This window comes from Kogia breviceps, chromosome 13, assembly GCF_026419965.1.
Source record: "Kogia breviceps isolate mKogBre1 chromosome 13, mKogBre1 haplotype 1, whole genome shotgun sequence".
NCBI lineage: Eukaryota > Metazoa > Chordata > Mammalia > Artiodactyla > Physeteridae > Kogia > Kogia breviceps.
Window position 1 is genome coordinate 41,846,300 of NC_081322.1, and position 14,020 is coordinate 41,860,319.

At 35.7% G+C, this 14,020-nt stretch overlaps 2 protein-coding genes across 3 annotated transcripts in view; one reads left to right on the forward strand and one right to left on the reverse strand.

Moving 5' to 3' along the window:
- Positions 1 to 14,020, reverse strand: part of WASF1 (WASP family member 1) — a 150,608-nt gene that overhangs the window by 110,924 nt on the left and 25,664 nt on the right. The window lies entirely within an intron of this gene.
- Positions 1 to 14,020, forward strand: part of CDC40 (cell division cycle 40) — a 49,124-nt gene that overhangs the window by 20,376 nt on the left and 14,728 nt on the right. For both annotated transcript variants that reach the window (XM_059083599.2, XM_067011623.1), the window contains 5 exons: positions 5,767 to 5,850; positions 8,009 to 8,148; positions 9,242 to 9,338; positions 10,704 to 10,843; positions 11,667 to 11,741. In XM_059083599.2, coding sequence (XP_058939582.2) covers positions 5,767 to 5,850; positions 8,009 to 8,148; positions 9,242 to 9,338; positions 10,704 to 10,843; positions 11,667 to 11,741 — 536 coding nt within the window. The remainder of the gene's footprint in view (positions 1 to 5,766; positions 5,851 to 8,008; positions 8,149 to 9,241; positions 9,339 to 10,703; positions 10,844 to 11,666; positions 11,742 to 14,020) is intronic.

A 14,020-nucleotide genomic window follows, 5' to 3' on the forward strand; every position in this document is an offset into this window, starting at 1 on the left:
GAGCACAGGCTCCGGACGCGCAGGCTCAGCGGCCACGGCCCACGGGCCCAGCCGCTCCGCGGCACGCGGGATCCTCCCGGACCGGGGCACGAACCCGCGTCCCCCGCATCGGCAGGCGGACTCTCAACCACTGCGCCACCAGGGAAGCCCCAATAATCACATTTTTAGACATCAGCAACATTGTCTCTCTTATTTTCATCTAGTTTTCTTTGTAGTTAAAATTCTAATACCTCCTCCTTTTATTTTTTATAGAATTTTTTTAAGTTCTAAACAGATTTTTCTGTCCTATCTACCATTAACTTCCATTTTTATAAGATAGCACCCCAAAAAAAGTTGAGAAAGCAGTATCATGTGAAATGTTATGTATTCGGTGATGCTTTTTAATAGCAATTGTTTTCACTAAAAAATAACATAAACAAATTTTAAACATTTAGGAAAGAGAAGAAAAAGGTTACCTATAATCCCACTATACTAAAATACCTCCTTTTAGTAGATATTTTATTCCTCCAAGTCTTTTTTATTATACATATTTGTATTACTGAAAATTTTGCAACTTTTTAATTCAGTATTCTATTATAAGCATTTTTCAATGTTACTTTATAATCTCAAAGCTTATTATTTTTAAGCGCTATGTAATATCAACTGATGGGTTTATATTACAATTTACATAATTATTCTAATGTTAGAAAATTACTTTTTTCTAGTTTTTAGTGAGCGATGCAAACTGATTCATCGTGAATTAGTTTAGAGGTTTAGTACAGATAGTCTTAGTTATTTATCCACAATATGTTCTTGGAAACTGGTTGTAAAATGATTGACATATATTAAATTATATTTCACCGTGGCAGGGTTATAATTGATTTAACTGGTGCCAAAAGTCATAGCAAAGACTTTATACCTCTGAAATCTCCTAAAAGAGTTCAGTGACACTTTCAGTCCAATAAATTGGTTATAACTGCATTGTACCCATTGCTTGTATAAGGGATCCCATGTAAATCTAAAGTATATGTGCATTACATAAAAATCAATTCTATTGCATCATGAATTTATTATATCCTAGCCTATAATAAAACAGACTTTTAAAGACTCTGCATGGTTTTTTTTAGACTTTAGAAGGAAGGGCCTTAAGCAATAATTTAGGTAGCTTAAATCTTTAAAACAAAATAAAACAGGTGAAAAAAAATTCAAATTAAGTTCATACAGATACCTACTTTTCTTGAACTATCCTATCGCATTGAAAGCTATTCAGTTGGCTGTAGACCCAGGTTCAGAAACGGCTTATTTGAAAAAAAATAGCTGGTATTTTTTGCCTCTTCCATTAAGGGGGTGGACTAGGACAGAGATTGAACTATTTAGTGAGTTAAAGACGTAAAAAAGGAACATGGGCTATACTATGTTAGGTGGCCTGGAATAAAAGGAGTAGCCACTTGCAAATTAAGTAACGTATGTTCTGTCTCCCTTATGAGAATCTTAGAACTGAGAACCACTTATCGGAACTTAAATTAATAAACAAGTTAACCAACCTCAGGTTTAGCAGTCTTTTTTTCTTTACCCCCAAGTACTAAGCAAGTATAGCTTCTGTTAATTTAAAAGTCTTATTTTCTCATAGAAAGTTCTTGTCTAACTTCTGATAGTAATTCCTATCTGAGTTTTTCCTCTCACTCTTACACATGGAATGTAAGGCTATGAGACCTCTTTGTGTTACCTTCTGATTTGCAAAGTACCAGGGAGCAAACCTTCCTTATATCTTGTATAAGACACAAGACATGTCTCTCTTACCTACAAGACATGAAGGAGATGGCACAGGAATTCAGCTTTATTTTAATTAATTTATTTTATTTATTTATTATTTTTGGCTGTGTTGGGTCTTCGTTGCCGCGCATGGGCTTTCTCTAGTTGCAGCTAGTGGGGGCTTCTCATTGTGGTGGCTTCTCTTGTTGCAGAACACGGGCTCCAGGCACGCGGACTTCAGTAGTTGTGCCACACGGGCTTGGTAGTTGTGGCTCGGGGGCTCCAGAGCGCAGGCTCAGTAGTTGTAGTGCACGGGCTTAGTTGCTCCGCAGCATGTGGGATCTTCCCGGACCAGGGATCGAACCTGTGTACCGTGCATTGATAGGCGGGTTCTTAACCACTGTACCACCAGGGAAGTCCAGGAATTCATCTTTACATAAGTCTCATATTTACCACTCTATAACTCTGCTGGGATATAGAACATTGATCCTACTTTTCTAACCATTTTTAAATGGTTATAGCAGTGTTATAATCTAAGTGTATTATTTTACTTAGTTTATCACAGCCACCTCTATTCCTTAATCTGTGAAGATAGTCTCCTTTACTGTATCATCCCATTTACTTATGCTACAGTTTTGCTTTTAGCTCCCATTTATCATGTTTATCCTGAGCTCTTAGTCTCTCCATGGTTTGTGTGAATTCTTTTGTCCTGTTCTCCTCCCTTTTTGTCTTGGGTTTCTGGCCTGTTCCCTTACTGGTCTTACTTGGGGCTTCTCAGTGAGGTTTCTCCTCTTTGTCCTCCTTTTGCTCATGATTTTCTCTACACCAGTCTATGAAAGTGGAAAATTTTAAACAGACACGTTTCAGCTGATTCACTTCATTGTACAGCAGAAACTAACACAACATTGTAAAGCAAGTATACTCCAATAAAAAAAATGTTTTTAATTAATAAACACCTTTAGTTTCACCACACTCATTATTAACTGAGTTTTAACTTCAATATTAACTCTTCATTAAACCCTTTTATTAACATTTTTAAATGATTTTTTAAAATACCCTGCTGAATGATGTCATAATTTATGAAAAATTATTGTATCATGTAGATTGCAATTTGGTTCTAGTTTTCATTATTTTAAAATGTGGTGATGTATATTTTAAGCTGCAGTAAAATGCTTTTTAAAATGTGGTAGTGAATTTGTTTGTGCATAAAACTTTATGGGTTTTTTTCGTTATTAAGATGAACTCCAGAAGTGGATCTAAGAATGTAAATGTTTTTAAAACTTTTGTTATATATTGTCAAATTGTTTTCCAAAAGAATTCTCCCAACTTTTACTGCCACCACCATGTATAAAAACCCTACTTCTCCTTACTCAAGATCCATATGATTGTTTTTCCTTTGTTTATTTGATAGTCAAAATATTGTACTTCTTTATTTTAACTTTATCCTTTTGGATTACTAGTGAGGTTTGAAGGTTTTTTCATATATTTGTAATCATTCTTTTGCAAATTGTTTACAGTCTCTTCTCATTTACCTATGGAGACATTAATATTACTAATCTTAAGAATCTAACAATAAAACTAATATTATTAGAGCCATTTCAAGTAAAACTACAAAAAAAGAAAGTAAACATTGGGACTTCCCTCATGGTCCAGTGGTAAAGAATCTGCCTTCCATTGCAGAGGACACAGGTTCGATCCCTGGTCAGGGAACTGAGATCCCACATGCCGCAGGGCAACTAAGCCCATGTGCCACTACTAATGAGCTTGCGCACCTCAACAAGAGACCCTGCATGCCACAAACTACAGAACCCACGTTCTCTGGAACCCCCGCACCACAACTACAGAGCCCACATGCCCTGCAGCCCACACGCCACAACTAGAAAGAAGTCTGCGCACCACAATGAAGAGCCAGCAGGCTGCAATGAAAGTTCCTGTGTACTGCAACTAAGACCCGACGCAGCCAAAAAAATAAAGAAAATAAATTTAAGAATTTAAAAAAAGTAAACAGTAATTCTATTAAAAAGATAAAATGGAAAATAAGCTTCAGAAAGATAGATAAGAATATTTCAGAACTTAAATATAGATATATTCACTTATTTGAGACAGGTTGGTAGAAAACTAATTGGACTAAAATTCTGCAGTGTTAGAGTTATATCTTGTTCTGTTGTTGCCAAACTTCTAGTAAGACATTTATCAATAGATAAATATTTAACATCCCTTATTAGTAAAGGGAAAATACTATTATCCCCTAATTACCTGGGTGGGAGGCAGTAGTGGTAATGGTGACAGTGGCAGTAAAGATTTTACCACAGAGGGTGTGGAGAAGGAGGAGAACATAAGTTCCTTTCCTCAGAAGAGGAAATTCCAGGCCAGATGAGCTGGCAGTTGGTGCTTACACAGAGACCAAAGAAGAACCAGAGATCTCCCTTCCCTCTCTGCCTCCTACACCATCTCCCTAAACACAAAATGCAATGCCATTTGTGTAGACAGAATTACATTTTAGATAAATTTTTATGGTTGAGATGCGGATTTTTAACTTAGGGTATTTGGTTTAAATTTTACATGAGCCTTATGAAGTCTCATTTTAGAAAAATAATTTATAGAACACTAAACACTTTCTCTATGTCAAAGAGATGAAAGATAAAATAACTCATGGGATTTGAACCTGTGATTTCAGAGGTTGAAAAGCTGCTTTCTGCCATCAAGCTCTGTCCTCAGGCCAAGAACATATTTTAATACTAATAAAAAAACTATATGCAAATGAGCTAATACCTAGGTGGTTGGTTCAGCGTTAGCGTATTATGAAGGTGAGTTGAGCACCTACGTGCTTAGCTTGTCTGAAAAGTATGTTTGATGACAAATCTTTTTCTTTTTCCCAAAAGAAGTTCCCTTTAATTTTCAGCTGGAAAATTAAAATGTAAATAAATAAATAAGAAAATTTAATTGTTAACTATATTCACTACAACGTACTGTTTAAAAAAATGCGCAAGTATTCATGTAGTATTTCATGATTGTTCACCTGGATTGTAGGCCATAGACTGATTTAATGATCTAGCTCTCTTTTGTGAATATACTGGATTATTACTAAAACTGATTTTACCAAACATTTATCATACTAGCACCCCCAGTTGAAGAAAAACTGATTTGAGTTAATATAGACTTTCTTTCCTGAAGTTCCCACAGACCACTGAAGACTACATTTATATGTAGCTACACACTCTAGCTGAAGGAGTATATAAATATGCTAGTAGATATCCTTACTGCTCCTACCAAAGAAATATAAATAATGACTTATGCAGTAGAAATATACTGTTTTTAAATTGGGAGGGAAGACTGTCTTTACTGAGAATAGCATTTCCAAAATAATAGCTAAATTTTATGTAATTCTTCTTACCCCTATTTCTTTTTTAAATTATTTAAAAGTTTATATAACTTGATAAACTAAACCATGCATTATCTGTTACCAAAAATAAAAAGATTTCTAAACTCCTGAATGTATGATATATGTATATTTTTAAGCTCTTAGAAAATTTAAGACTAAAGTTTGATATTTTGGCCTAACAGGCTCTTAGTAATGTAATGTCAATATGCTAGATTCATCTGTTCTACTGAAGTCATTCATTGTCCAGCCTGAGATTTGGGTTAATGATTCTAAATAGAAACATAGCTCATGAAAGAAGGATTAGTCCTCAGAGTAACAGTGGACAGTTGAATGTGATAAAGTGATAACTCTTGTGGAGATAAGCTCAGAGAGATCCAACACAATGAAAGGCCTTTGAAATTATCTTGCACAAGCAACTTTACAATCGGAAATTTGGTTTGCCTGTGATAGAATTATTGGTGTGTACATCCTGATGATAAAGGAAGCTGTAATACTTTCAGAACATAAGGAAGAAATAAAGTCACAAGAAAACAAACAAAAAAAGAGACCATTTTCAGCATCTGGGAAGGAAAATGTAAAATGAGTAAATGTGTATAGAATTAAAATGAATTGTAAATGGAAAAAAATGGAGTCAGTAATTTTTCTCCTTTCAGGTTATGCATTGGACCCTTCATTAGATAGCCATCAAGTGTCTACTAAGTATATTGGTTCTGTAGAAGAAGCAGAAAAAAATCAAGGTAATTTACTTGAAATATCAATATTTAATATCAAATATATATACCTATACTTATTGTTTGTAGATTGACTTTGGACAGTAGGGAAAAACTAGTATGTAATTTATCTCTTTATTTATTTATTTTTTTAAGTTGAGACAATAGTGGGATATAGTTTAGAGCAATGTATAGAACTATTAGTTTGGAGCTTGCTTTTGCCACTTACTAGGTGTGCAACCTTGTAAGGAAGATAGTCGTACCTGTAGCGGCGGGATTGGGGGGTGGGGGGTGATTTCTTGGCACAGTTCCAGTCCTGTAGAAATCATTCAAGAAATGAAAACTAATGTATATCTGATTTTAGTTTATTTCTCAACACTAATGTCAAGCTCCATTTTAACAGCAGAAACAAATCTCATCGCGCATGTCTGTGGAGATTTTCTTTCAAGGGTTGCTTTGAAGTCTGAGTTTGAATATGTGTTTTAAAACATATGTTTATACTTGTATTCATTTTGTACTTATTTTAAGACAAAGCATCATACTCTAAATGCTAACTTGCCACAAAGCTCATCAGCCCCTTGGAATCTTATCCATAAAATGTTCAATAGAAAAAGAGTATGCTGTTTGTACGAGGGCACTTAGTAACTCTAGAGCCTATATTGGGTCCCCAACACCCGGGCCACAGACAGGTACTGGTACGTGGCCTGTTACGAACCAGGCTGCACAGCAGGAGGTGAGCAGTGGGTGAATGAACAAAGCTTCATCTGTATTTACAGTCACTCCCCATCACTTGCATTACCGCCTGAGCTCTGCCTCCTATCAGATCAGCGGTGGCATTAGATTCTCATAGGAGCACGAACCCTACTGTGAACGGTGCACGTGAGGGATCTAGGTTGCATGCTCCTTATGAGGCTGTAATGCCTGGTGATCTGAGATGGAGCTGAGGCAGTGATGCTAGCGCTGGGGAGTGGCTGCAAATACAGATTATTATTAGCAGAGAGGTCTGACTGCACAGAGACCATAATAAATCAACTGCTTGCAGACTCATGTCAAAACCCTATCAAAAAAAAAAAAAAAAAAAACCTATCAGTGAGTGGCAAGTGAAAACAAGCTCAGGGCTCCCACTGATTCTGCATTATGGTGAGTTGCATAATTATTTCATTATATATTACAGTGTAATAGTAATAGAAATAAAGTACACAATAAATGTAATGCACTTGAATCATCCCCAAACCATCCCCACCCTCCCACCGCTGGCCATGGAAAAATTCGCTTCCACAAACCAGTCCCTGGTGCCACAAAGGTTGGGGACTGCTGGCCTATATGATCAAGCTAACCTTTTTATGAGCTAGATTGTTGTTAAAATAGGATTTTAACAACCTTTTGTTATAACACAGCTTAAAGGAAACTGATTTGAATTAATATAGGTTAAGCTTTTCTCTTTGTTAGACCTCTATAAGCTACATCTTTATGTAGCTAGATTCTCAGTTAACAGTTAAATTGTGACTATGACCTTCATAAACCTTTTTTTCCAATTTAATGACTACACACAGCATGCCACCTCCTACTGATCAAATGAGAATCCCAACCAGAAACATCCTCTTTCCTCTTTTCTTCTTACCTTTAAGATTTATGGTATTAGAGGTCAAGTTTAGATTGAGATCACCTGGAAGAAGTACCAGATTCTTGTGAAACCTTTAATTTATATTGTTGCATTACAATACAGCGAAGCAAGGGAAGCAAGGAAAAGTTATTAATTACTTAATGTAATTTTATCTAATTCAGCTTTTGAATGAGAAATTTTAGTTTATTCTTGCTTTCAAAGGTAACTTCATCATTATTTAGCATTACTAAATTGCTGTGTTTCTTTGGGAAAGTGGTAAAATCTACTGATAAAGGTCTGTGATTAATTAAAAAGATTGTGTACCACTGCAGGATTACATAGCTGGGTCTTTTCTTCCTTCACATATATTAGAATTTGCAACATACTGCAGTGGTAGAAAGCTGCTTTGCCCAGAAGGTTGAGTCTCTTTTTATATAGCATGAGTTGGTGTATCTCGATTCATGTAGGTTTCATTTTGTGTTTTAAATATTTTGTGTTTATAAATCTATATAAATATATATATTGCTGTTTCTTTAGAAAATATCCATATTTATGATCTCTGCTTTTTTGTTTTTAATATAGGTTTAACTGTGTTTGAAACGGGTCAGAAGAAAATAGAAAAGAGGAAAAAATTCAAAGAAAATGATGCATCTAATATTGATGGTTTCTTGGGACCGTGGGCAAAATATGTGGATGAAAAAGATGTAGCCAAACCTTCAGAAGTAAGCTGTGATGTTTTTCATTGCCAATTCAGGTGTCTGCTATGTCTCTATGAAGTATATCTATATTAATAAACTTGAGGTTTCCTTAGAGAACCAAATGACTCATCAGAATTTCTCTGCCTTAGTTGATTGAGAAAATAGTTTTTCTTTGGAATAATTTTTGTTTATATTTTTCTGATTTATTATCTTCCATACTTTTAAATTAAAATACAATATTGAACAATTTTTCATAAAAATCACCTTGATAATACTACTAAGGTGCCATGGTAGCTGATTTTCTGATGCCAGATATTCAGATAGTAATTACAAAATCAGCCTTTCTGTGATTTTAGAATTCATGATGGGTTTTATTTATTAATTTATTTAAAAATTTTAACAAAGTAGTATGTCTGTTTTTTTTCATAATATTATGAAGTTTATAAAGTAAAACTATAAAACCCTACTTGCCCCTCTCCACTTCCTAATCCTACTGTCTCTATGAGCCAGTCACTGGTCTAGGTCTTAGGGATATAGCAGTGGAAAAGATTAAGAAAATCGCATTCTCATGAAGCTTACATTCTAGCTGTATCTCATGTCCAGTTATCTCAGTAACACATATATGCTGCTCTTTATTTATTTTGACTTCTGAGTTCTTATAAGGATTTACTACTACCCCACCTTCCTTTTACTGCTTCTCCAACAAAAGCTGTGTCACAAATCTGTAGTCACTGCTTATATCCTTATGACTATTAAAAGCTGTTTACTGAAGAAGAACATCATCTACTAAAATTCACTGTCTTTTCCGGTACTAGATTTTCTAATTGCCTCATCTTTTCACTTACATAATTAGCATAATACATCAAATTACTTTCTAGGTGTTCCAGAAGGATGGGTTTTGTATACAATGAGTTTAGAAGTATTAACTAGTACCCACTGTGTGTTTAGTGCCATTTTGTAATCTGCCAAAGAGTTGAGATTGTTATTCTGGGAGACTTACTTGCGGCTATTGCCTCACCAAAATAGTGTGCCTCATTATAAAGAATTTATGACCAACGTTGGCCAGGATGGGGTTCTAGAACATCCATTTTAAAAGTTCACTCCTTAATTTCCTTAGGAAGAACAAAAAGAATTGGATGAAATTACAGCAAAGAGGCAGAAAAAAGGCAAACAGGAAGAAGAGAAACCTGGAGAGGAAAAGACAATCTTACATGGTAATATATTTTTTATGCCTCCTATTTTTATGATAAACTTTAAGATATTTACTCTGCTCTCTGTTCACATAATATATGTATTGCCTTTACTAATCAGCTGCTAGAATTCATTTTATTAAGAATTATATTGGACAATTTGCATCCCAAAGAAATTATAGCAAACCTCTTCTATGTTCTAATTAAACAGATAGCCACAGATTATTATTTTTGAAGTGCTAATGAATTTTTTTTAAAGGTAGATAAAGGAGATTATGGTTCACAGTCTATTCTTTCCTAAGATAAAGTTGACTCTTTTTGATGTATAACTAGTCCCCCAGTCATTTAAACTTTTTGTTTTTAACCCAAGCCAAATATTCTCCAGGTATGATCACAGTTCATAACTGTTACTAAATTACACTTTAAAAGAATAAACTTTGTTTTTCATGTAAGTGGATTAGAGATTAAGATTCTCATACTTTGATTTGTAGAAGGAAATGCATATTCACCAAAATAAATTATATTCTAAACTCTACCTGGTTCATTAGTAACTAGTTATATTGGGGAAATTATGTAGTGGCTACCAGACTAAAAGAATAATTCAGTTCTGATAGTATTGATTATTCTAATGTTATATCACTTATCAAATATATAGGTTTCACGAGGTCACATTTACCTTCTCAAGCTCCAGTTTTATCTCCAAGTAGTCTATTTAGTACTGTGGTGCTTGTAGCCATAATAACAATAACAGCCAACATTTATTGAGTACTTACTCTGTGCAGCATGCTACTAAATGCTTTATATATACTATGTCATTTAATTCTCACATGTGACTTTATTGTAAAATCTGGGTTGAAAGTAGAAAAGAGATTGGAAAAAGAACCCGGAAGAACATAAAGGAGGAAAGCAGGGAAAAGGATAGTTGATATATTTTTGTTTTGTTTTAACTTCCTTCTTATCCTGTTTTGCTTCTGATTCTTTGCCAATGACTCACAAGGCCCAAGTATTATCTTTTCTTCTCTCGCTGTAATTGTACTGCAGTGGAGTCTTTGTATATGCCACTAAAATGTGTAAGTGGATAAAGGAAGTTTGTATATGCCACTAAAATGTGTAAGTGGATAAAGGAAGTAAGAGCTTATTTAAAGGTCTGATAGTCTCTTGATATTTAGGGATTCTAAAATACTACCACTAATTGTAAATAATAGCTATGATTTCAGGCAGTTAAATTTTAGCTGACTCTTGGTCTTAACATCATCAGAGTATTTTTACCAAAACCTTGATACGCAACGATATCCCTATGAATAAAATGTTTGTTATCATTTTAAGAATGTAGATTTCATGACTATGGTTTTTATTTGTTCACTGCTTTCTTTTGCCTTCTTGTTTCAGTTAAAGAAATGTATGACTATCAAGGCAGGTCCTATCTTCACATACCTCAGGATGTTGGTGTTAATCTGCGGTCACCTGTGCCACCTGAGAAGTGTTATCTTCCCAAAAAACAAATTCACGTGTGGTCCGGACACACAAAGGTAAGCAAATTGGTTGTTTTTGTTTGTTGTAATGTATAATAGTGACACCAGCATAAATTTTCAGCTATTGATGTGGGACATTCAATATTTCTAGTAAAGATGTAGAGAGGTCAAGATAGAACAGGGAGGTCAAATTGAAGATAAACCGGAGTCAGACTCTGGCAGTACCAACACATATGAGTCACAATTGAATACTCAGTCTTCAAGGTCATCTGATTGGGCCATGACATAGCATTCATGATTGGGTGTCCTATCCCCTTATTGTAGCCCAGGCCTTCGCCTCCAAGTTCCTGCCATAATAGTCTTCCTCTTGGGCACCAAGTCAGTGAGTAATGGGCTGGTACTAGCACAAAAGCCTCAATAATTTTACCTTAGCAATTAGAGTTATCACACTTCAAAGAAGATTAGATGCTCCCTGGTTTATACACTATGATATTCTTAAACTAATGCAGAGACAAGACACTTGAAAATTTTGATGTTAATATTCTTTGTCATCTGCACTGTTCCAACTGATAATTTCCAGCTCTTAGCAAAGAGCAAAGGTACTGAGTAAAAGAAGGAAGAGGAGTGAGGGCATTAGTAACATGACTAAGAATTCCCTTGGGTGAGGAAGTCGGTAATTAAGGTTAAAAAAAATCTTGAAAAGCTTAGCGTCCAAAGGGCTGCTCTTAGAATACTAATGAAGGTTATTCTAGGGTACGATTTTTAGAATGAAGAAAAATAGCAAATTAGGTGGCTTAAAAATACACTGTCTTTCCCTTCTGTTTAATTTTAGCTGAGATTTCAAATGCTTCTGATTGATAATTTTAATTCCTTTTTACAGGGCGTCAGTGCAGTCAGATTGTTTCCCCTCTCTGGCCATTTGTTGCTGTCTTGTTCCATGGACTGTAAAATTAAGGTGAGTTTACAGTAACAGTAGGAGTGCTACCAAGCTAGTGCTTTGGTTAAATCTAATCTATTTAGATAAATCTGGGTTTGTTAGGCAATTAGAGGCTAATTATTTTCTCTTATGCCCTGTGAATGCAGCAGTTTATGAACTGCTTCCAAACACATTGATTCAGATGTGGCTTTGTGATCCAATTGGCTAGGCTCTTTTTTTTTTTTTTAAGATTTTTAAAAATTTTTATTTGTTATTTATTCTTTGGCCGCACTGGGTCTTTGTTGCTACGTGCAGGCCTTCTCGAGTTGAGGTGAGTGGGGGCTACTCTTCGTTGCAGTGCACGGGCTTCTCATTGCGGTGGCTTCTCTTGTTGCAGAGCACGGGCTCTAGGCGCACGGGCTTCAGTAGTTGTGGCACACAGGCTCTAGAGCACAGGCTCAGCAGTTGTGGTGCACGGGCTTAGCTGCTCCGTGGCATGTGGAATCCTCCCAGACCAGGGCACGGATGCGTGTCCCCTGCATTGGCAGGTGGATTCCTAACCACTGCGCCACCAGGGAAGCCCGTGGCTAGGCTCTTTGTAAGCTTAGATAGCTGATTAGGACATAATCAATCACTTTGGCTTTAGGCACATAAATATTTAATCACCAATAATGCATTTTTATAGAGGTTTTAGATATGTAACTGAGTTCATTTGTTCCTTAGTACCTTAAAGGTAGAGAGGACATGTGATAGAAAACCCATTTTTAGAGAACAGATAATGTAATTCACCCTTTTTCTTCTAAATGCTAGTAGCAGAATTGCTCCCAGCCTCTTCTCACACTTTTTATAGTCTTGGGAAGGTTAAACTTTAGTTGATGTTCAGCTGTAGAATGTGTGGTAGAAAAACTCACTTGCCAAAACATGTCAATTTGAATATGGGAAAGCCTTTTAAAAACTTAAATCTGGAAGCATGGTTTTTATCTTTTTTATGTCTTCTGTGTCTGGATCATTATACTGGTCAATAAATATCAACCCTATAGTGCTCTTGAGTCTTGGAAAGTTGACTCATGAAAATTTTATTCTTTGTAAATAATTCATGGGTAGTAATAATATATAAAGGCAGCTTTTTTTGATGAGAGCAACCATTTAGGCATTTGCCTCGACTTAGTGGCTTAAAATGACAGGCCAACAGTTTTGGAGCAAAAAGACTTATTTCCTTTAACTTGCAGTTTATACAGACTATGTTAATTGAGATTAAGGTCTTCTGTTTGACCAGTTAGAAAAGCATAGAATTTAATTTGTTCACATCTGTAAACATTTATTAGATACCTATTATGTGCAAAGGACTGAGGATAAAAAATTGTTTAGGGGCTTCCCTGGTGGCGCAGTGGTTAAGAATCCTGCCAATGCAGGGGACACGGTTTCAAGCCCTGGTCTGGGAAGATCCCACATGCCGCAGAGCAACTAAGCCTGTGAGCCACAACTACTGAGCCTGTGCTCTAGAACCCACGAGCCACAACTGCTGAGCCTGCGTGCCACAACTACTGAAGCCCACATGCCCAGAGCTTGTGCTCGGCAACAGGAGAAGCCACCACAATGAGAAGCCTGTGCACCACAACGAAGAGTTGCCCTGCTCACCGCAACTAGAGAAAGCCTGCGTGCAGCAACGAAGACCCAATGCAGTCATAAATAAATAAATAGATAGATAGATAAATGAATTTTTTAAAAAAATTGTTTAGGCACTGTCCCTGCTCTTAAGGTGATTGTTTCGTTATGATGTAAATGATCATTGTAGAGGCAGATGTAAGGTATTCTGATTTCAGAGAGGAAGCATACCTCAATAGGAAGGTAACTAAGTAAGCAGGGGAGGGAGTAGAGTATGTCTGAGAGGAGTAAATAGAATGAATCAGCATGGTATGTGCTGAAAAACGCAAGTGGTGTGACTGCTAGAGTCTAAAATCTGAGAGGCATAGAATGACTACAATCAAGGCAAAGGACCAGGTCTGGGGTCCTTTCCTGGTATGCTATGGGAACTGAGACTTTATCCTGTAGGCACTGGGTGACCAGGAAATTCTTTCTATTTTAGATCATTAGCAATACTGTCAAGGATTGGATTTAAGGCAGGCAAGAATAAAGGTAGTTTCAAAGCTATTGTATTAATTCACTTTAGATGTGATGAGAATTATGAACTTGTTATATTTTAGTTTAGATTATCATTTTTATAACAGCTTTTATAATAAAATTATAAATACTTCAGAAAAGTTAATACTTCAGAAAAGTAAAAAAAAAAACTTTCAGTACCAAAATGTTATAACATT